General features: G+C 37.5%; 1 protein-coding gene and 3 long non-coding RNA genes across 9 annotated transcripts in view; 2 read left to right on the top strand and 2 right to left on the bottom strand.

Moving 5' to 3' along the window:
- Positions 1 to 24,440, top strand: part of LOC127497021 (uncharacterized) — a 43,515-nt gene that overhangs the window by 2,927 nt on the left and 16,148 nt on the right. The window lies entirely within an intron of this gene.
- LOC127497019 (trafficking regulator of GLUT4 1-like) overlaps positions 126 to 24,440 on the top strand; it is a 31,239-nt gene continuing 6,924 nt past the window's right edge. Inside the window, exons 1-2 of one of the 6 annotated variants that reach the window (XM_051865101.1) lie at positions 11,868 to 12,498; positions 15,204 to 16,068. In XM_051865101.1, coding sequence (XP_051721061.1) covers positions 12,181 to 12,498; positions 15,204 to 15,344 — 459 coding nt within the window. In that variant the 5' untranslated portion in view covers positions 11,868 to 12,180 and the 3' untranslated portion in view covers positions 15,345 to 16,068. Of the gene's footprint in view, positions 1,311 to 11,867; positions 12,499 to 15,203; positions 16,069 to 22,213; positions 22,625 to 24,440 lie in introns of those variants that run through there. The other 5 variants (XR_007925418.1, XR_007925415.1, XR_007925419.1 and 2 more) reach the window with 5 other exon arrangements.
- LOC127497026 (uncharacterized) lies at positions 6,483 to 18,538 on the bottom strand. Its single transcript, XR_007925430.1, has 3 exons — positions 17,986 to 18,538; positions 10,430 to 10,544; positions 6,483 to 7,605 (listed from the first exon to the last, which is right to left on the bottom strand). It is a non-coding gene; the product is annotated as an uncharacterized LOC127497026 (long non-coding RNA).
- LOC127497023 (uncharacterized) lies at positions 19,268 to 22,111 on the bottom strand. The gene is made up of 6 exons (XR_007925423.1): positions 21,890 to 22,111; positions 21,724 to 21,764; positions 20,762 to 20,821; positions 20,225 to 20,342; positions 20,051 to 20,119; positions 19,268 to 19,693 (listed from the first exon to the last, which is right to left on the bottom strand). It is a non-coding gene; the product is annotated as an uncharacterized LOC127497023 (long non-coding RNA).

Raw genomic sequence — 24,440 nt, 5'->3', positions numbered from 1 at the left:
TTTCTTTACTGTATTGTTTATTGTCTTAGAGTTTGTGGTTTTTAAGAAGAGATAACAGCTATTATAGCTGTCATGGTTGGATGCAGATTACAACAGAGTTCTCTGCATTTAAATGCCATTTTACTTTAAACGCCATTTTACTTAAAACAAAGCTGGTTAATGTTATGTTGAAAACAACAAAAGCTTTGATTGGCCAATTAAATTTTTTATGAAAAACAGAACTTTTTCTTGTTTTTTCTTAATTATTGAATTACATTTTCAGTAATTAATAACAGAAATATATTCTTGTATATGTATACAAGTCTGCTGTCTTATTTTATAGCAAACTGTAAGACTGTAACGGTCGGTTGCAGCAGAGATGAATCAGAATCGAACTTCTACAAAATGGGTTTATTAAACAAAGAACCAGAACAACCAATCCATAAGCAAACATAAGAACAGACAATGGAGTGCAGGCAAGTGAGCCCATATAAAGGGTGTGCAGATGATGAAGTCCAGGTGCAGGGAGTGTGTAATCAGCAGGAGGGCAATGAGGAAGTGAGTGCAGGTGTGAATCAGGGAGGATGATGGGAGATGGAGTCCAGGGGAGATGTGAACTGTAACAAAGACTAATCCATTTACATTAACACATACATTTTCAATGCAGTTTTCTGTTATAACAAATGTCAGTAGACCAGAAAGAGTTTAAAACGAGCAGTTCATTCATAAATCCGTAAGATCTTACCTTCATGCTATGGAAATACAAACCGAAAGACAAAACACAATGAGCGCGTAAGGGCTACATAAGGTAGCAGTAATGTTTTGTTTAGAATATTTGCTAATCCTAAATATCTTGTGTGCAGATGTGCAGTTTTACAAATATGCTACATTATATTTTCAACTCAAAAGTAAATATGCATATGCTTATATGTATTTTAATCAATTTTGAATTGGTATTTTGTAAATAAATTAATAAATCCAATCAAGCTTTATAACATCTCCTTTAATCTAAGATGTTGTCATGTGGTGAATCTGAAATTTGGCAGGATAACAGGCCAACTTATGTCTGTTTCAAAGCAGATTGTGAGTCATTTTTCGCTCCTTTATTTGCTTAATAAAGGCCTACTTTAAAATATCTGTTATAGTTAGTTATAATATATGTTATATTGCTCAGTTTAGTGCAGCAAAACAGACTCAGGGCAACCTATACAACAGGGGTGCCCAATCCTGTTCCTGGAGATCTACCTATACCTGCAGAGTTCAGATCCTACCCTGATCCACGTAAGGACCACCCATCGGCCCAATGACGGAATCCAACGATGTGGGCAAAGGTATAATGCATGCAGGTCTTAACGCTTCTGTAAAAATCACTTATTTAATAAAATTTGGTTTTCCAATTTAAAATCTGACTCCATTGGTAATTTATTCTGACTCTAATTTCAAGTAATTTCAAGTATAGTTATTATGCTTCCAAATAATAGCTGATTAAAAGTGTGTTTTAATAATTTGGATATTTGATCATTCTGAGCATCCATTTACTTTCAATTACGTGGATCTCACAGACACAAATTAGCCTGTCTGCTCTTAGTTAGAGAGTGCGGGTTAGCTGCTACCTTTTTAGTCAGTTGCCCACTACTCACTCGTACAAAAGTGTATTTTGGGGTAGCCACTTCCGTACAACTTGCTAAGTCATTGATAGACAGGAATCAAAAGGTCTATATAATACAATACAATTTAATATAATACAATATGATATAATATAATTTGCCTCTAAACGATTTCATTAATTTCGTCCTCTGGCTATATAATTCAGATTTTATGGCTGAAGTTACGATAACTCTTATCCGGTCCTATCCTGAAAGAGTTTGGCCACTCCAGCTCACCCCAATCCTGCAACCAAATCCTCCACCTCCCTTAACTTCGGGACCATCGTAGCCACTCCAGAGTTCACTCCAGCCCCAGTGTCCATTTCAGAGCCGCGTTGCAAGATGGCCGCCATCCCAGAGCCTCGTCGCAAGATGGCCGCCATCCCAGAGCCTCGTCGCAAGATGGCCGCCATCCCAGAGTCTCGTCGCAAGATGGCCGCCATCCCTGAGCCTCGTCGCAAGATGGCCGCCAGTTCAGACCGTCATTGAAATTTTGTCATGAAACAAAACTGACAGTTATTGAGAACTCGTAAAGGAACAAAATCAACTGCTATTGAGATCTACTAAATGAACAAAACCGACCATCATTGAAATCTCGTAATTGAACAAAACTGACCATCACTGAGATCTCATAACTGAACAAAACCGACCATCATAGAAATGTCGTGACTGAACAAACCAACAGTTTGAATCGTTTCGGAATCGACTGTCATTGAAAAAACAGATGTTATTGAAATCTCATAGAGGGACAAAACCGACCATCATTGAAATTTCATAACGATATAATACCGTCAACCACTGAGATCTTGTAAAGGAACAAAACTGACTGTCATTGAGATCTTGTAAAGGAACAAAACTGACTGTCATTGAGATCTAGTAAAGGAACAAAATCAACCATCATTGAAATTTTGTAAAGAAACAAAACCGTCCGTCTTTGAAATCTCGTAACGGAACAAAGGAACAAAACCTACCGTCATTGAGGTCTTGTAAAGAAAAAAAAAACATCCATCATTGAACTCTCGTAACAAAAAAACAAAAAAAAACTAAAAAAACTGACTTTTGTCTTTGAAATCTCATAACAGGGAAAAAAAGAGATCTCATAATGAAACAAAACTGACCATCACTGAAATCTCATAAAACAACAAACAACCATCTTTGAAAGCTCATAAATGAACAAAACCAACCGTCACTGAAATCTCGTAATGAAATGAAACCGGACAATATTGAAATGTTGTAATGGAACAAAACAGGCCGTCACTGAAATATTGTAAATTCAATTTTGTTCCTTTACGAGATCTCAATGACTGTTAGTTCAACATTGAACTCTGTAATGAAATAAAACTGACCGTCATTGAAATCTCATAAAGGAACAAATGCGACAATTACTGAAATCTCCTAAAATAACAAAACCAACCGTCACTGAAATCTTATAAAGGAAAAAAACTGACTGTCACTGAGATCTCGTAACAAAACAAAACTGACTGTCTTTGAAATGTCATAACAGAAGAAAACCGACAGCCATTGATAACTGACAGCCATTGAAATCTCGTAACCAACAAATTCGACCGTCACTAAAATCTTGTAAAGGAACAAAACTGACCGTCATCGAGATCTTGTAAAGGAACAAAACCGACCGTCATTGAAATCTTGTAAAGGAACAAAACTGACCGTCATTGAAATCTTGTAAAGGAACAAAACTGACCGTCATTGAAATCTCGTAAAGGAACAAAACCGACCGTCATTGAAATCTTGTAAAGGAACAAAACTGACCGTCATTGAAATCTCGTAAAGGAACAAAACCGACCGTCATTGAAATCTTGTAAAGGAACAAAACTGACCGCTATTGAAAACAACTTAATTTTCTTATCTTGACATAACAAAAGTTCTTTTTACAATGATTTTGATTCTGAAACACACTGCACCCAGATTCTACTGTTGCAATAGTAACGAACACAACTTTCACGCGCATCTGATCGACGGATAAACCGTGCGCTCTTCTATGTTATGGATATTTCAGCAAAATGTTTACTTCGTTTAATAATAAAGTCTACAATAAATAAATAATAGGCTAATCAAGCACTGTTCAATCAATCTACGCTAAACATTTTATTTGTGTAATTAACGTTTAAATTATAAACATAGCATTCAACACCTCAAGCGCAGGCAGAGTGCCTTCAGAAGGATGCCAGATTATTCTATAACTATTCTAAAAACTTTTAGAGCTGCTTGGAGTCAACGCACTTTATTTTCCTCATAAGAAACAACATTTATGGGACAGTTCATGTTAGATTTTGTTGCTGATTTGATTTAATTGTGAGTTCACCAAGCAGTTTGAGATTTCAGGATTCCCCCATTCAAATAGATAGGACTTGGTCTTGGATGCCCGAAATAGGTGCCGGGAGGCTATCCAATTTACTGTATATCCCCTCAGATTGTACTATGCCTATATATAGTATGTGTTTAATGTGTTTTCAAGATTGAAGATCTTTAAAGAAACATACATTCAAATGAACAATGTCAGGCTCAAATAATAAATAAACACTATTACATTATAGGGATTGGCCACTACCAAGTCAAGATGTACAACACAGAGTTTTACCACATTTGTACAGGAAGTGGAACATCTGACAGTTAACACCTACAGTATTTGAGAGTTTATGAGAAGTGAATTTCGTCACACAAGCAAAACAACCAAAAATACCACAAAGACAGACAGTTGGTTCCAGTGATCAACCTACTTTAACTTAAGTGCAAGTGTTTGTCAAATACCCAAATCATTATTTTTATGAACAGGAACTTGACAGGAGGAATGAGGAAACTACATAGGTGGAGGGGGGGAGATAAAAAAAAAAAAAGCTCAGGAATCATGAAATCATCCCCATCTATCTCTTGATATTTTATCTTCCTTAACTCATAAAGTTACATGTTGATTCCACCAGGCTGGCATCTGCAGTCAAGCTGGAGAAGTTACAGTAAACAATAAATCTGTGTCAAAATTCTTGTCGCTCCTCCCTATACAGTACAACACAACCCAACTACTACTAGTCACCAAAAGAGGAACCTGCATCAACAGATCAATCTCCACCTGACTACACATTGAAGACAGACGTACAGATCTTTTTTAGGGGTGCAAAGGAAAAAACGCAATCAGAGAGAAATATGGATCTCAAAACGTCATCTCAGAATCCAGAAATAGGGCAGATTTTACTTCCACTGCAGCAGGATCCTCCAGAGTACACCAGTGTTGGATTCCCTCCATCTGAGAGCTATCTCAGCACTTCAGGTCAACCTGCCCATCAGTATGGAGCTCCGGCAGCATCTGGCCAGTGCATCCAAGTGCCATATCCAGGGCAAATTGTGGGTAAACTAGCTTATCTTAGTGCATAATAAAACATAAGTATGTTAGCAAATGTTATCCAAAAAACCTGATTACATTCAGGAGAGTGATAATAAGTAACAAGTGGTAACTTCATAGAGTTAAATTAACGTTATGAAGTTAACGTTATCGCTACAAATGTTACTGAATGGCTTAATAATTGAATAGGCTATATTGTACGTACCACTTACCTTTGTTTAATCTCCTTCGTTAAGTGAAATCTCCTTAATCATGGAAGAAAAAAAATAATTGTTGGACAGGGCTGTCCCAAAACCCACACTTGCAGTGTTTGCACTTGACCACTTGTTGACTGTCTTGCATTTTGAACAAGTATTCAAGTGGGCATAAAGTGTGTGTAAAACTTTAGATTAGCGATGGACCACACTTAGAAGTTTGATTAGTTGTTTGAACAAGTTAAAATGAATGCAAATAGCAGATGTTTTGTCTCTATTGACACTCCATCAGTGCGATAATGCAAAGCATCCTGAACCGTTCAAACTGATAGAAATGACCAGAATAATTACTAAGTAAACAACTCAGATTGAAGATCCATGAGCAAACCATTTTTTGAGCTCTCTGATCAGTTAAATGAAAGGTTTCCTGCATCCTTCATGATTTAATGACAAAAAGTTTAATGACAAAAACATTAATTGGCATTTATTGCAATAAATTAAATGTTTAAAACATATAAACTTGATGACATGTTGGTGTGACTTGGTTTTAATAAATAAACAATTTTGTTAGCTTGTTAAAATAAATATTGTTTCTTTAACCTGGAAACCTTCCATCAACTGGAAATGAATCATATATGTTGAACTATAAGAAAAAACATCCACGGAGTGGAGTTTGCCCCCTCATTTGAGAATTTCCCCATGTGCCATTGGCTCAAAGAAATACAGAATGAGAACAGAAGTGGTTAACATTATATTCCATAATTTTTTTCACAGACTCAAAATGCCAACAACTCAAGACAGCAAGCATTAGGAGAGGAGAACTCCAAAACAGCACACACCCTGAATCCTGCCTGGGCTGTAGTTAGCCTTTTATTTCTTTTTTTGTTTATTGTCTTAAAGTTTATGCTTTTTAAGAATAAATACAGTAAAAGCTAATAGAACTGTGATGGTTGGGTGCAGATTACAAAGAGTTCTCTGCATTATAAATGTTATTTGCTCAATGTATCATTGTACTTAAAACAAAGTTTGTTATGGTATGTTGAAAACAACAAAAGCTTTGATTGGCTAATTAAATTTTTCATGAAAAACAGTACTTTTTCTTATTTTTCTACGTTTTTGAATTACATTTTCAGTAAATAATAATAGAAATATATTCTTAGTGCATTGAACCATCTAATTTAAAGCAAATTGTAAGACTAACCCATTTACATTAACCCATATCAATTTTCAATGCAATTTTCTGTTCTCTTTACTTCTATGGACCTTATGTGTCTGTTATGTACTGCTCGGAGATGCAAAGGCTGAGGATCAAAGCGTAGCATTTATTGAGGGGTTTTCCACAATCAAAGTCAAACAGGCAAAAGTTAAACACATGTGAACAGTCCAGGGCTGCGTTCCACTGTCACTTTAGGCACCCACTCGCAACCTTCCTTAAGCACTTCCCCTCTGGGAAATCCCTGCCATAATTTTTAAGTGCGTTCCACTTGTGAAGTGGACGAGGAAAGTTTATATGGACAGACCCTCGTCCCCTCGATTTTGACAGAGGGAGCGACTCTACTCTGATGTACATTTCAAGCATCTCTGTATCCCACAATTCAACTTGATTGTGATGTCACAGCAGATTACTCGCTACTGAAGTATATGATAGGCTATATTAATTATTTTGAGAATTAATCACATAATAGTCTATAATATATTATGTTAAGAATTAATCGCATAATACTTGTAGCTAACTTATGTTCACAATCAAAGTTTATAGCCTACTATTGATATTTTGTTTCATTTGTGTAATTTTATTTTTCTCCAACAGCTCATATAGGCTACCTATAGGATTTTATATATATTCTCCAACAACTTATAAGCATATAGAATGGTGCATGAAACAAATTCATAAGTACAAAATGGGTTTAAATAATAAATCAGCTCCATAGTGAATTCCAAGTGATCAAGGGCTTAGTGCGTTTCATTTAAAACTTATGCACGAGTTCCGCCAGTAGTGGGCACTCGTGCAACTTAAACAATGACACACATCCGAGTCCACGAGACGGAGGGAAGTTAGCGAGTGAAGGACATAAAAATTGGAAAGCAGCCTCGATCACAGGTGAAACAGATAATCCAGAGAACAGGGAAACAAACCAAAAACCAAGACACAGAAGAAACAGGAATTCAAAGGATCTAAATTGCAGTTTAACAGACAATCAAGACATTGCGAAGAGTGAGTGAACCAGGCTTAAATAGGCGGGGGTAGTGAGATAATGATCAGCAGAGCAGATAGGACTGAAGACACCCATGGTGGAGCAGTTGGGGCTGAGGTACACCAAGGCATTGTTAAGGACCACCAAGGTTGAGCAGGTGGAGCTGATGACAACCACGGCGGAGCTGAAGACCCCCAGGGCGGATGCTGGAGACCACCACGGCAGATTAGGTGAAACTGAAACAGAGCACAGAGAGGTTAGCATTGGCCACACGGGCCGTGTCAAAACAGGCAGGTAGCTCGAGGGTGTCCTCCATGGGCATAATGGGACCAGCAAGGTGCCTCAGGTTGACCTCTGTTGATAGGAAGTTCATGTATGACCTTTTTGGTTGCGTTGGGGAAAACAGGAAGTTTATATACGACCTCTGCAGTCACATCGAGGCAGACAGGAAGTTCAGGTACAACCTCTGTGATTGCACTGAGGGAGACAGGTAGTTCAGGAACAACCTCCATGCTTGCATCAAGGCAAACAGGAAACTCAGGGACGACCTCCGTGGTCGTATCAAGGCAGACAGAAAGTTCATACGTCACGAGGCTGGGATCTGGGACAGGAGCAAACTCTGGAGTGCCCTCATGGACTGAAGTGGACTCTGGAGAGGAATCTTGGGTTGAAGTGGGCTCTTGAGCGAACTCACAGGCTGGAGCGGGCTGACGGCTGAAGGCTCTGCTGTAACACCCATGATGGCTGGAGATTCTTGCATAGCGTCCATTATGGCTGGAGGCTCTGTTATGGTGACCATGGCAGCTGGAAGCTCTGGCGGTCACATTGGCTGGAGGTTCTATTATGGCGATCATGTTGTGAATAGGCTCTAGCATGGCAGCCATCTTGTAAACAGGCTCTGGTGTGGAAACCACAGGATGGAAAGGTACTGAAAGCACAGGAGTGGCAAGCATTATCACTGGACATGGTAGTGACATTGGTGGGCCAAGTTCTGCAGGCCACTGGAGGTTGAGGGTCCAAGCACAGCATTTATTGAGGGGTAATCCACAATCAAAGTCAAACGGGCAAAAGTCAAACACAAGTGAGCAGTCCAAACAATGACTAAGTCCAGATCACAGAAAAAACAAATAATCCAGAGAACTAGTGATGGGCAATTTCGAAACACTGCTTCATGAAGCTTCGAAACCTTTTCGAAACATTTGTTTTGAATCATTGGTTCGGAGCGTGTTTCAAACTGCCAAAGTCACGTGATTTCAGTAAACGAGGCTTCGTTACGTCATAACTATTTCGAACCGTTTCGAAATTTCAATGATTCACCGCTGGGGGCGATCTCTGTGAACCCATGAATCATGCGAATTCACTGAGATCGCCCCCCAGCGGCGAATCATTGAACAAGTGTTTGTATTAGTGTCTATTACCTGATCTCTGAGTTTTACACATTTGTAGACATCTTAATGAGGTATTTGTATAATTAAAAGGAATAATAGTAGTTAATAGTCTCTGTTTAGCTGACCCATCCATAGAATAAACAAAACAAGCCCTGAAAATTGATAAAAGCATACATATTATACAGACACTTAATATTTAATGGTATTAGATGATTACTTCATTGCATTTGATAGATTATACTTACAATAAAACATTTGCAATGGATTTATAAAAGCTCTTTTTATGCATGTTTGGCCTGAGTTTTTGTTGCATTTGGACTTTCCTGACCAGCAGGGGTCACCAGCGTGTGGTGTTTTGAACGCTTCGAAACAATGAATCATTTTGCGAAGCAATTGGATCAATTGATTCAAAGCAATGAAACAAACCAAAAACCAAGACACAGTAGAAACAGGAATACAAAGGCTCTGAATTGCAGTCTAACAATTAAGACATTGCAAAGAGAGAGTGAGTGAACAAGGCTTTATATAGCCAGGAGTAATGAGATCATAAGCAACAGCTGAGGGCAATGAGTGATGATGAAACAGGCAGAGGATTATGGGCAATGAAGTTCATGAGGGAGTAACCATAGTCTGTGATGGAGTGCCCCCTGGTGGCTCTCTCAGCTGTTTATCGTAAAATCACCAGAGAAACAAGCATGCTTTAGAATTTTGTGTTTGAACTTCCATTTTTGCGGTAACTCTGTATATTTATATGGCTATAGAAACGCTGGGTTCTAATACGCCCTTGTATAGTTTATTATCTTTTTATTTTTTACCAAAGATGCTCATCAGTGATTGTATATCAGGGACAGGTTTGTGTGCATTTTGTTTTGGGATTTCACTGGAATGAATAGAGAGTCTCCGCACCAGCATTAAGTGAAAGATTGAAGCACTTGTCTGTGTGAAGTGCACAAGAGCCAAGAGAACACTGTTGTGCCACTGATAACAGCGGCAATGAACGCTCAGCTTGATTTTAAAAACACCACATTCCAGTGCCAGATTGCCTATTATTTAACACAAACGAAGGAATTGCTAATCAACTAGAGGTGTTTCCTCTGTATTAGACACATCGTGCTGCGAGATGTTTCAAAAAGTAGTAGGGACAATATCGACCCTGCCAAAAAGTGGTCCCACTCGCAAATTACGGTCTTCAGAAAGGAAATACCTTTGTGCTGCCACCATGGATAGCATATTTTGTGAGGCAGGACTAACCCGCTACCCTTGCCCTAAAACAATGCAAATACAGCATGAGTAGTTTTCCCATTGTTGTTTAATTCACGGGACCGGACACCAGTTATTTTGCCAAGAGATCTCTTTTATACATATATATATATATATATATATACATATATATATGTCAGCATGGGAGAGAAAGACTGTTTACTGGAGAGATGTTCACATACACAGCTTTCTCCAGCCTTCTCTGCCCCTCTTGACAAAAAGTTTGAGCTTTATACACTGCTGACCCAAAGAATCACATTACCAGAGGAGCATGTGGCTTCTATTTAAAAATGGAATGTATAGACAATCCCCATTGCCTATGGAACAGTGGAAACTTACACAAAATTTACTAAACATAGGGCTTAAAGGGATAGTTCACCCAAAAATGAAAATTTGATGTTTATCTGCTTACCCCCAGGGCATCCAAGATGCAGGTGACTGTTTCTTCAGTAGAACACAAATGATGATTTTTAACTCCAACCGTTGCAGTCTGTCAGTCGTATAATGCATGTCAATGGGAACACGATCTATAAGAGTCAAAAAAACATGCACAGACAAATCCAAATTAAACCCTGTGGTTCGTGACGACACATTGATGTCCTAAGACACAAAACGATCTGTTTGTGCGAGAAACCGAACAGTATTTATATAATTTTTTACCTCTAATACACCACTATGTCCAACTGCCTTGCACACGGCATCCTGTGCGTGAGGTGTGTACACGCTCTGGCGTAGTTTAAAGGATTAGTCCACTTTCAAATAAAATTTTGCTGATAATTTACTCACCCCCATGTCATCCAAGATGTTCATGTCTTTCTTTCTTCGGTCAAAAAGAAATTAAGGTTTTTGATGAAAACATTCCAGGATTATTCTCCTTATAGTGGACTTCAATGGTCTCTCCAAACGGTTGAAGGTCAAAATGACAGTTTCAGTGCAGTTTCAAAGGGCTTTAAACGATACCAGACGAGAAATAAGGGTCTTATCTAGCAAAACGATCGGTCATTTTCTAAAAAAATACAAATGTATATGCTTTATAAACACAAATGATCGCCTTGCACGTGCTTCCGCTTTCCGTATTCTTCAAAAAGCTCACACTGTATGTCCTACGCCTTCCCTATTCTACTTACGGAAAAAACGGAACTGGCGCCGTGTTCGTTCTGTTCGTTGTTTAAATTAAGATATTTTACTTTAATTTTACATTTTTTTAAGAGGTTTTTTCTACAGGTCATCTATAGGGAATCAGTCAGTATTAATCGGTCTGGCTAATGTATTCATGTCAATAAAACACATGCATGCAGAAAAATGACATCATGACAACACTGATAGACTGATGGCACGCACTGTGTTGAGAGAACCTACAAATTAAATATTTGAAATATAGTTATGGTCATAGCCTAATTGTCAGTGTTCCAGTAGTGGGACACTTGGCACGTTTTTTTTTTTTTTTTTTTTCCTTCTATAACATATTAGTAATCATCATAAATTAGGCATCATTTGAAAGCTTAAACACTCAAAATTCATCAAGTAATATAAGTTTTTGAAATCGGACATTGCCCTACCCTGGAAGCGGTGCTTTAAATCCTTTTAGCGGGCTCCATTTTTGTGATATCAACTTCAAATTATGAACACAACTTGGTTAGTCACATAGCTTTGATTTCTCTAGCAATTTTAGTGTCCAAATTATTTTGTAAAATATATATTTTGTATAAAAGAAAAAAATGTTTAGTTCAGTAAATTTGTATTTTATTTATATGCTTTTCTAATGCTTTTTCGATTAATTAAAAGTACTTTTTCTTCTAAAACAGTGGAAGGTTTAGTTTATAATGTTGTTTTGAATCTTGACGTGGACTGCTGACAGGAGAGATAAGGAAAAAAATGTGCTCAGTTGTGATGAAATAACCCAACTGATCCTCCTGATATTTCATGTCTCTCATCAGGGTCATTGTGAAACCACAAGGTGGCTCCTGCAGTCACACAGTATGATGGGAACAGTGAGAAAGTTCTTGTCACTCCCTACAACCTACAACTCGCCTCCCATTTGCCGCTGCCCACATCGCCAAGGTATATGATAGTCTGAACCAGAGAACAGCAATACATACATCTCTACAGAGCACAAGGACAAAGGGAAATTACAACCAAAATCAAAAGCCAATAATCAGACAAATGGATCTCAACAATCAACCCCCAGGTGCCTGGAATTCATCTGAGAAATCAGGGATGCTGCAGCCTACATCCCCACCACCAGCATACCAGGACAATCCTGCTGGGTACCCTCCCTCCGTTCCAAGCCAGCCAGTTCCCCCGGGCCCCTACGCCCAAGGGCCATATCCAGGGCAATCTGTGGTCGCCGTGCAGCCTACAGTTTTTGTGACCGCTGCTCCACTGGCCAGTCCACAGCCAGATTACATGTGCTATTCCATCTTTACCATGCTGTGCTGCTGCTTTCCTCTGGGCATCGCTGCACTGGTTTTCTCCTGCTCTGTAAGTATTAGTCCATGTACTTTCCTTTTATTTAACTATTTATTTAATTTCTTTCATCTTTATATGCATAATTAAACATAAAATTGCATAAAAATCCACAAAAATGAAGTTCATGTGATAAATTAGAGAAGTCAAAAAATGTAAGCATGTCTTTACAATGGTTTACATTTCAGTGCTTAGTAAAATATAAAATCTATAAAGAGAAAGAAGTTTGGTAATCATCAACTTTGTTAATTATTTATTTATCATAACCCTTTAACAAGCACATTATTTCTATGAAACAATTTTTGTGTTGATTTATATATATATATATATATATTTATTTTACAAAAACAATAATAAATAAAAAATGTTTGTTTATATGTACAAAATATATATACACACAAACTATGAATATTGTTAATATTATTATGTATATTAATACTTAAATCATTGATATCAATGCAGGACCATTTGATCATGTTTTTCAAAAAATATTTACCCACTCGTCAAAAATGTTTTCTATGGGGTTGATCTGTTAGAAAAACACACATCCCACATTAAGAGTGATTCATTACTCAAATGATTAAAAATGGTGTATTTTTGAATAATCTAATTTTATGTGCTTGACATACAGCACTTATAATATCTCCATAAATTCCATCAGGTTGAGTTCACTTAAATATTTTCTAAAAAAAAAAAAAAAAAAAAAAAAATCTACCATGCTCTGCTCGTTAATCCTGTTTTTTGGCTTCCTATAAATGACATTCAGTTTTAGAGAAACAGGTGTGGCACTGGAGATTCCCTCAACAGCAACATACTTTTAAGAAAAAAAAAAAAAAAAGAAAAAAAAAACTACTTTATTATGTTAGTTATTTTACTGTTGTAGTCCAGTATAAATAATTTCAATGGCCAATCATTTTCAACACAGATGAAGTTCACTAAAAAATGTGATTTTGGATGAACTTCACTGTTGAATTTTCAAGTTTATCTGAAGAGCTTGATTAGTTGGTTCATGTGTGTTTGAACAGGGCTAAAACTCATGGCAAACAGCAGATACTGTATGCCTCTATTGACAATCTTTCGGCGCAATAATGCCTGGCAAAGCAGCTAGAACAAGTCAAATTTCACGTCAAGTCATGTCAAGTCACCTTTATTTATATAGCACTTTTTTACAATGCAGATTGTGTCAAAGCAGCTTTACGGTGATAACTGGCAATTAATGTTGGCTGCACAGCAGCTCTAGAAGAAAATGGTGTCATTGACCAGCTTAAGTAAGTTCAGTACTGATACATTCCTTTGGAAAAATTAATCTTCCAAAGTAAACAACTCAGAATGTAGATACATACATCTTCTGTGGTAGTCTCAGGACCAAAAAATCTTTGGCCAATCTTTGCATTCGGTCCAAATGCAATGATGCCTGTCAACATATGTATTTCCATACCTCCACGCAGCTGCTCATGCAGACATCACACATCATCTTCCGTAAGGCTATACAGAGTTGACAAATATCAGCCGACCTTTTACAGTTCCTCCTGAACCAAAAAACAAGCTTATGCTTATGCCGTGACATTCTACTCTGAGCTGTTCACGTCCTCAGACACGGATTTATGCATTTCAATGTCAACACTGTCAACGCCAAAATTAATCTGCAGCAGTCAGGTGGTACAAGTAAGAGCTCTGTAAGTTGTTTATGTTCACTATTATTTTAATGTTATGTGCTTTGAGACATGAGGTAATTTAACGCCGTCTCTCGTCTCGTGACGCTTTGCAGACTCTGGCTGCATCCGAAAACATAAAAATGCTGCCTTCTGAGGATGCATTCCAAGATAGAAATCATCAAGGCACGTCCGAATCCAATGTTAGCTTCACTTCCTGTCTCCTGAGATACCTTCATCTGATCGATTTTTGAAGGCAGCATTGATGTATCCTTCGCTGCCTTTGATATCCCGTAATCCTGTGCGTTCCATTCAGTGACATTTGAGCTAAAGAAAGATGGCCTCTGAAAGTTGTGGTTTCTGGTCAGTTTGTGTGTAAATGTACATTTTTGACCAACGTTTTCCACTTCTGATGTAATTTCTAGCAAGAAATTACTACCGCAGAAATTATTTATTTAGTTCTCACTGTTGCACTGCCTCAGACGTCTGTCCGAAATCAGTTTCGCGAGGTGCCTCCGTGCATAAACACTGCCTGCAAAGTCATTGCCTATATAGTTTGCTATTGCTAGCCTCTCTGAAATTGCCTACACTACCTATAAACATAAAAAAATATAATTTTGGTTGCTTGTTACAGTAAATAGTGTTTCATACATCTTTAACATGGGAACATTTCATCAAATGGAAATTAAACATTATACAGTCAAACCAAAATGTATTCAGACACCTTGAACATTTCATTCATTAATACAGTTTATTCACTATAGTTTAAAAAAAATGGTAATAAAATATGACAAGATCTCAGAGTTAAACTGTGTCAGAAAAAAATTAATCTTAATTATGTCAGATAACACTTAAGCAAAACATGGTCAGGTCAAAGTCTGAATAATTTTTGGTTGCAAATGTTTTTCAGTTTTACTGGTAGTGACTGTATGAAGAATTTTGGGGTATAATATGTCAGTTTACTTTATTTTGCTATCCTCACTTACATAAATGAACTATAGTGTCCTGCACCCACTATTCAGAATGAAACCCGAAGTGAATAACATTGTTTCACAATTGTTTTCACAGACTCAAAATGCCAACTACTCAGGACAGCAAGCATTAGCAGAGAAGAACTCCAAAACGGCACGCACCCTGAATCATGTCGGCGTTACTCTTGGGCTTGTCTTCATTGTATTGTATATTATCTTACACTTTGTGAAAATTTAGAGCTAACAGCGGTTACAGCTGTCATGTTTGGATGCAGATTACAAACAGATTTGTATTTCTTCCTTTTAAATGTTATTTAGTCAATGTATCATTATACTTAAAACATATGCTGATTATTGTTATGTTTATGATTATTATTATGCTTAAAACATTGAAAGCTTTGACTGGCCTAAATTTATTACAAATGAACAGTGCTTTGTTTCTTATTTTCTTAATTAGTGAATTACATTTTCAGTAATTAATAACAGGAATATATTCTTAGTGCAAATGAGTCTGTCATCTTATTTTAACTATAAGACCAACCAATTGACAATCCATTTTTTAATATTTTTTTTCCCCTTTACTTGTTACTATGTTTTTTTTGTTTTTTTACTTAAATATCTTGTGTGCAGCTGTGCTGTTTTTTTACATACAATTTGTACATTCACATGTGTAATACAGGGTGAACTCAAAAACAAAGAAGAGCTGGATCCAAATGCAGTGAGTTTTATTTACAAAAATAAACATAAGCTAATCAAACATGAGATCCAGGAAGAGAATGAGTGCACCAAATATCCATGTAAGAACAAGACTAGACAAGGAACACAAGAAATGCTGTGGTTTAAATACACAAAGGCTAACAAGGGGCTGATGATGAGGGACAGGTGTAGGTGATTAGCAGTCATAGAAACAAATTATGTTACAATGTTTTAATATTTTTGAATAAAAGTCTATTATGCAAAAACTTTGATAATAAGAAATGTTACCTGAGCAGTAAATCAGCATATTATTTCTGAAGGATCATGTGACACTGAAAACTGGAGTAATGATGCTGAAAATCATCTCAGGTTACCCATGTAACCATGGTTCCCTGAGAAGTGAACGAGATGCTGCGTCAGTGATGACACTTTGGGGAACGCCTTCAGCGTGACTGCGTCTGAAGCCATGTGCAACTTAGTCCAATCCTGATTGGTGCAACGTCATCCCGTGACATGTGCCGGCGAAAAGCAGTAGCTATAAAGGAGACGGTCTCACAGCTGTTGTCAGCCTTCTGTTCGACTGAAGCAAGCCGCTCCCAGGCATGTAGGAAGTATGGCAAAAGGTCGCAGCATCTCGTTTTTTTCTCAGGGAACTATGGTTACATGGGTAACCTGAGACGTTCCCTTTCGAGGGAACTTGCGCTGCGTCAGTGATGACACTTTGGGGAACGAAATGCCCACTTTGCCATGCTGACGGAATGCCTGTCTCAGTGTGAAATAAGGCACAACTCAGGACATAAGAGCTTGGGCCCCAGGAGTGTCTGGGAAGTCCAGGCTATAAAACCTGTTAAAGTATGTGGGGAAGACCACCCCTCAGAATTGCATGTGTCATGGAGGGAAGCCCCCGACAATAGCGCTTTCGAAGATGCCATACTTCGAGTGGAGTGAGCTCTGACTGATAGTGGTGAAGGCAGCCCATTCACCTCATAAGACATGGAAATTGCCTTGACAATCCAACGACTAACAGTTTGTTTAGTAGCTGGGCAACCCTTCTTAGGGGGCCCGAAGCATACCAATAGCTGGTCAGATTTTCTCCACTGAGACGTCTTCTTGACATAAGTCTCAAGGGCCCTAACTGGGCAAAGTACCCTCAGCTTCTCTTGATCGGCCGACACATGAGGAGGATGAAAAGCCTGAAGGACTACCGGCCAGGGCCACATTAGTGGGTACGTTAGGTACATACCTCGGCCTAGGGTAAAGAATAGCCTTTACTCCACCTGGAGCAAATTCCAAACAGGAAGAAGCAACAGACAAGGCCTGAAGGTCCCCAACTGTCTTGAGGGACGTCACTGCCAGCAAAAAAAAAGCCATTTTTAAGGCTAAGCACTTGTCCGATGCAGAGTCCAAGGGCTCAAATGGTGCAGGGGATAACCCTTCTAATACTACCGTTAGATCCCAAGCAGGTATTCTAACCTGAGCCGGAGGCCTCATCCTTAAATATTTTAAATTGTAATTGTTTGTTTCTCACTGTCTCAAAAGAAATAATGTATGAAAAACATAAATACATTAAGCAAAATACAAAACAGACTTAATTGTGAATATTAATAAGATAAATTTAAAAAAAAAAAAATAGTTTTAAGTTCTCTTTTTAGTTTAGTTTTTAGTTTTAGTCAAGTAAAAAAGAAAAATCTGAAATTATTTTTCTTTATAGAATCTAGGACATTGTGTTAGCGAGTCGTATTGTTTAAACCAATGCGTAATGAATGGAAACATTAATGGTGACATTCTACATCTCTTGCTGACTGGAAATTGTGGTTTGAGGTTAGAAGTTAGAGATGTTCCAGACATGTGTTTTTGCACGAGGCATGAATAGACTAATGTAACCTCAGAACTTTCAGAGACCAACAAATAGCACAGACAAACTGCAGAATAGCACCTTTGCCAATGCTAGTCTTAGCGTAGGCTTCATCATCTTTATTATCATTCACGTTGGATAACAGAGATCTCCATAATTGTCAGAGATATTATACCAGAAGGTGTCCTTAAATATAACCATAAAGATAATTGAACAAACACATTTAATATTTTACTTATTCATTTATTTGGTGTGACAAAGCTGACCTAATTGTCACCGCTGGGCAACACTGGCACACATACACATGCACTCACACAGTAATACTAACCTTTGTAATGGTCCACACTCATTTCCCCTCCCACTGTTGCTGCTATCGGCGGCGCGGGTGCACACGCAGTCCCGATGGCACACGGACATGTTGACATTATTTCTTTGCCCCTCCGTCAGTATTCATAACCCTGGACATTTCACACACTTACACTGCACGTTGTTGGATGTATTGTCTTGTCCTGTCCTTGTTTTAGTGTGTTTAATTGGGCATGCGATGGTCGGCGTTCCAGTGTGAGACGCTGCGTCGGCCAAACAGAGCAATCGAGCGGCGATTGGTTAGGACATCACTGACCGCGCCGCACCGGCGCAGTGCACCGGAAGCCGGCCAAACCATTGTGTAATGTTAATAGGGGTACCCATGTTTTATGTGTGATAAAATTGCAGTGTTAAATGTATTATTCTGGTAGTGAATGTTTATATTTGTGGATTATGTTTGGAGGTTATGTTTGGAGGTACTTTTTATTTTGAATTCACAATGAGCATCTATAGGGAATGAGTCAGTATTGGTCTGGCTAATGTATTCATGTAATTAAAACACATGCATACAGTAAAATGACAACACTGATAGACTGATGGCACGCACTGTGTTGTGAGAACATACAAATTAAACATTTCAAACATAGTTTTGGTCATAGCCTAGCTGTCAGTGTTCCAGTAGTGGGACACTTGGCATGTTTTTTTTCCCTCTATAATAGAGTTTAGTTTATAACCTTGTTTTGAATCTAGACGTGGACTGCTGACAGGATAGATGAGGAAACCGATTTTAAAAGAAGATTCACTGTCACAAGGTCCAAAAAATGTGCACCGTTGTGATGAAATAATCCAACTGATCCTCTCACAGCAAATTTTAAAGTGTTGAATTCACACTCACAGTGTCAAAATTAAGACTTTTTCGGGGTTTATATAGGTCCACACTAAATAGAGTTAAACTAACACTTTAAATAGAGTTACTTTTTTAACACTTGTATGGAGTTAAAACAACACTGTGAGTGTTCATAATTACCACAATTATTGGTGTTTTCCCCCCTCATTTACACTGCTAGTGTTAAAACTACACTGCTAGCATTAAAACTACACTAGATGTGTAAACACCAAGAGAGTTCTTTCCACACTAATATCGCGTTCATACAAACCCTGATTTGTCATTAAATGTAATCTGTATTCAGTTGAACTATAAACACAATGTGTGCATTAAATAACAGCCAATACGTTGTATCAGTTTGAACCTTTATTTTCAACAATGACACGTCTTAGACATAACAGTTGAAACAAATTCTTCATCAAATTCACCCATGTGAACTCTGCAGGACAAAAGACCTGTAGAACTTCAAAATGTTAGCGGTTAAACGTACTCTCTACTTCCAATATCTGTACTTTAAATACAAAATGCTCCGAAAAAATGTGGTCAAAAGTTTGTCAATGCTTCCCATGCAATTTCTTTACTTTGTGAGACTCACTGGTAAGACCAACATCAGTGTTGTTGAGTGTAGCAGGAAGATAAAGATAAAAGGACCTACATAGCAGGTAGAAACAGTAGACTTTAAGTTCGATAGCACTCAAGGAGCTGGTTCCTTCAGAAGAGATGAGGTGCTTCTTCAACCACAAAGAATGTCGATCCTGCCCTTGATCCTTTTCAATACCAATAGGAATGGCTGGTGGTCCTCCCTCCGACTGAGATGGCCTTCAATACTGGTGCAGGTGCAGGACTGTAAACAGCAAAAACAAAAATTACATTAAACGAGACGGAAAAAAATAAAATATTTGCAAAGATGAATGCATAAAACTCAGTACTAGTAATGTTTGATAAGAATTGTGCTTTAAGGGATAGTTCACCCAAAATAATGTTGTTCCACTCCCGTAAGACTTTTGTTCATCTTTTAAATACAAGTGAAAATACTGAAAGATTTGTCCATTTGATGCTTCAAAAGGTTCATAAAGGGATTGTAAAACTAATCCATACGAAGTTTGGCACTGTAGTCCAAATTTTCTGAAGAGACAAGTTTACAACCATAACCATAATTTCAAAGTTCACAATGACATCGCAACAGTATTGCGAGTTTTACCTTATGGAAGTGCACAAGTCTGTCTTCTTTCTCGTCACTGGATTATTTTTTCTTGGCGTCATGGACAACCTGATTAAACATGACAACATTACGGGCTACAACTTGAGACTAGTAAAATGATGGAAGGAAATTATTACAGATAAATGAATTGTGAAAAACAACACGCATGCATACCTGTTTGCCATCACATCTATGCTAAATCTGTCGCTGGCCTTTGTTTGCTGGTTTTGCGCTGCTGATGGTCCGACAAAGAATAAGTACATGTGGTGGGGGCTGAGGATCTTGTGTGTGACTAAGAGAGAAAAACAAAACAATTTAATGTTTCATGTCTATAAAAGTCTTAATTTATACAGGGCTAAAGATAAAACATTTACACCATATGATGGAGACCTTAAAAGAACGCCTGAAGTGTTAAAACATTAAAGCATTAATATTTACAATTCAATTCACATTTATTTGTGTAGCTTTTTTTTTTTTTTTTTTTGTCCTTCACAATACATAGTTTCAAATACCAAATACCATCAGGATTACCAGCACCAGACATCTTAAGTTTAAATTTTGATGACTTCAATTTGTGTCCATCATAAATACAGAAAATGTTTTTTTTTTTTCAAACTCAAATAGCAAAGCTGGAAACAAGCCCTGTGGACTTTAAGCATGGTTGCTATATGACTGGCTTTAATTAGTTATTGTCAAAGCCACAGCACTTACCTTCATTTAGAAAATCTTGGAATGCACCGTGATATTGAACTTTCACCAGCATGACGACAGCTGTTGGTCAAGAAAAATGTAAATAGTTAATTTTAAATAAAGTCCAGCGAACAGATGCAGTCAGAAGCTCAATTTGTCATCTCACAAATTATATATTAATGTGAGATTGCAAAATACTACAGTAACAAATGATTGCAAATGAAGCGTGCACATTAGACACATTAGGGACTTTAAGCAGCAGCTGCTGAAACTTCTTGACATTCTACTGTAACCGTCTACTACGGGAGAGTAGCCAATTTGCCGTAGTCGATAATACGTGACAGATTAGATAAGTAAATGTTATGTTTTATGGTTATGTGGTATTTTAATTGTATCTGTATGTCATTTAATGCCAAAAGCAACCATTCTCTTGCTTTTATTTAAATGTAATTTCTTTTTTACTATGTCAAATGATGAAATGATCCGTTATGCCGTCCTCTTTGTTGTTGCTTAGCGATTTTTGCGTTCTTTAGCTACGGCAGTTGACAGTTTACTTCCGGTCACTGTTGCAGTTCCATCAACAGCTGTTGCTTAAAGTCCCTATTTCTGGTTCTGGAACGGGTCTTTTCATACGTGGCCAGAAATGTAAGGTTAGTATAACCGCGACACGGTTTCACTAGAATTCGAGCGCGGGGTGCAGATTCGCGCCTAACAATGCTGCACTTACACGGACCGAGACTGTGGAAAATAATGCACAGCTGTCCTAAAATATGAGACAAAGGGCATATTATTGCCTAAATTTGCCAGCACAAACAACTAACGTTAGAGCCCCAGGAGGTAAATAAATGCTGCGTCATTTACGTTCATTTGTTTCAACGCATTAAACAGTTACATGAATCATAGAAAATATTGTCTATTTTTTAGTCCAAAGTCTAAAATATTCACGTCAAATGTGCAAATTAATCAGCATTAAATAGTCTTACCTTAGTTTGCAAACTGGCCTCGTGGCTCGTATCAGCGCGGTCTGCCATGCAATCAAATCAGAAATAACGTTAGCACTCCAACAATGTTGTGGAACTTAGAAATGTTGAGAAATGTAAAATAAATATGAAAAATTATAGAATTAAGTGGTAAAAGAATATATTATACCTGTTTGAGCACTGTCCGCTCCTCGTGCTCGTCCGCCATTAATCCAAACGGAAATATTGTGCAACGACCGGAAATAGGATCAACTCATCTCCAGTGTCAATTAGTCAACTTGCTGAAATAACACTGACTCTGAACACTGGTTTACACTGTAAGTGTTGGTGTCCTTCAAATCAACACCAGAATCAACACTTTTCAACACTGGAAAATTAACACCATAAAAACAACTCTAAACAACATTGTGAAACCACAGGGTGGCTCCTGCAGTCACACAGTATGATGAGAACAGTGCCAAAGTTCGTGTCACAACCTACAACTCGCCTCCCATTTGCTGCTGCTGTTCATACAGCAATACATACGTCTGTGCAGAGCACAAGAAAAGGAAATTACAATCAAAATCAAAAGCCAATAATCAGACAAATGGATCCCAGCAATCAGCCCCAAGGTGCCTGGAATTCATTCGAGAAATCAGGGATGCTGCAGCCTACATCACCACCACCGGCATACCAGGACAATCCTGCTGGATACCCTCCCTCCTTTCCAAGCCAGCCAGTTCCCCCGGGCCCCTATGCCCAAGGGCCATATCCAGGGCAATCCGTGGTCACCGTGCAGCCTACAGTTTTTGTGACCGCTGCTCCACTGGCCAGTCCACAGCCAGATTACATGTGCTATTCCATCTTTACCATGCTGTGCTGCTGCTTACCTCTGGGCATCGCTGCACTGGTTTTCTCCTGCTCTGTAAGTATTAGTCCATGTACTTTCCTTTTATTTATGAACTATTTATTTAATTTCTTTCATCTTTATAACCATAATTAAACATAAAATTGCATAAAAATCCACAAAAATGAAGTTCATGTGATAAATTAGATAAGTCAAAAGTTAAATTAAAAATCAGAAGTTAAAATATCAAATCTATAAAGAAAAAGAAGTTTGGTAATCATCAAGTTCATTAATTATTTATTTATCATAACCCTTTAACAGGCACATTATTTCTATGAAACAATTTGTGGTTCTTTGGAGAAGTAATTTTATTATTATTATTATTATGAGACTCTATCAATTTTTTTTTTTCATCATTCTGCATTGTTGTTTGGAGAATATGGATAGAATATTCTGACATCTGTTTATAGATGGAAACCATTTTTTTAATTTTTTTTTTACAAAAACAAATAATTAAACAAAAAATAAAAAATATTTGTATATATGTACAAAATATATATATACACAAACTATGAATATTGTTAATATTCAGATATTAAAAATACATGTATATATGTATATTAATACTTCTGTCTAAAACATTGATATCAATGCAGGACCGTTTGAGGATGTTTTTCAAAAAAAATTTACCCACTCATTTCCTGTTTCCTATGGGGTTGAGCTGTTAGATTAAATTTGCATGCCAAAAATGGAGTGTCTATTTACACTAAGAGCAAATAGTGTCCCTTGTTGGCAAACGCTATTTTTCAACGTCTTCAGTGACACAGAAGTAGCAAGGTCTGCAAGCAAGGTCTGCTTTTAAAAGAACTGATATTTTTACATGGTGTAAATAGAATCTATTGCTATTTTCACCTAGTGTAAATAGCATATCCCTGAGAAAATGCTGCTATTGTCACTTAGTGTAAATAGAATAGGCTATATTGCTATTTTCACTTAGTGTAAATAGCCTCTAACTGACTCCTCAGACTCAGATTTATGCGTTTCTATGTCAACACTATCAATGCCAAAATGAATCTGCAGCAGTCAGTTGGTACAAGTAAGAGCTCTGTAAGTTGTTTACATTCATTATTATTTTAATGTTATGTGCTTTGAGACATGAGGTAATTTAATGCCATCTCTCATCTCATGAGACTTTGCAGACTCTGGCTGCATCTGGAAAAAATAAAAATGCTGCCTTCTGAGGATGCATTCCATAGTAGGAAAGCATCAAGGCACGTCCAAATCCAAAGTTAGCTTCACTTCATCTGATCGATTTTTGAAGGCATCATAGATGTATCCATTCAGTGACATTTGAGCTAAAGAAAGATGACATCTGAAAGTTGTGGTTTCTGCTCAGTTTGTGTGTAAATGTATGTTTTTGACCAATGTTTTCCACTTCTGATGTCATTTCTAGCGAGAAATTACTACAGTAGTAATTGAATATTTGTTTAGTTCTCACCAAAGCTTACTTGTATTTTGCTGTAGATCATTAAACTGTTGCGCTGCCTCAGAAGCCTGTCCGAAATCAGTTTCGTGAGGTACCTTCATGCTCAAACGCAGCCTGCAGAGTCATTGCCTATATAGTTTGCTATTGCTAGCCTCTCCAAAATTGCCTACCCTACCTTTAATAAATAAACATAAAAAAATATAATTTGGTTGCTTTTTAAAGTAAATAGTGTTCCATTTCACATGGAAACCTTTTATCAAATGGAAATTAAACATTATATGTTGAACTATAAGTAAATGCATCCACAAAGTGGAGTTTGCCTACTCATTTGAGAATTCCCCCATGTGCCATTGGCTCAAAGAAATTCAGGATGAGAAGTGAATAACATTATGTTTCACAATTGTTTTC

This window comes from Ctenopharyngodon idella, chromosome 16, assembly GCF_019924925.1.
Source record: "Ctenopharyngodon idella isolate HZGC_01 chromosome 16, HZGC01, whole genome shotgun sequence".
Taxonomy (NCBI): domain Eukaryota; kingdom Metazoa; phylum Chordata; class Actinopteri; order Cypriniformes; family Xenocyprididae; genus Ctenopharyngodon; species Ctenopharyngodon idella.
The sequence above is the reverse complement of the archived record's forward strand: the minus strand, read 5'-3'. Positions and strand labels throughout refer to the sequence as shown.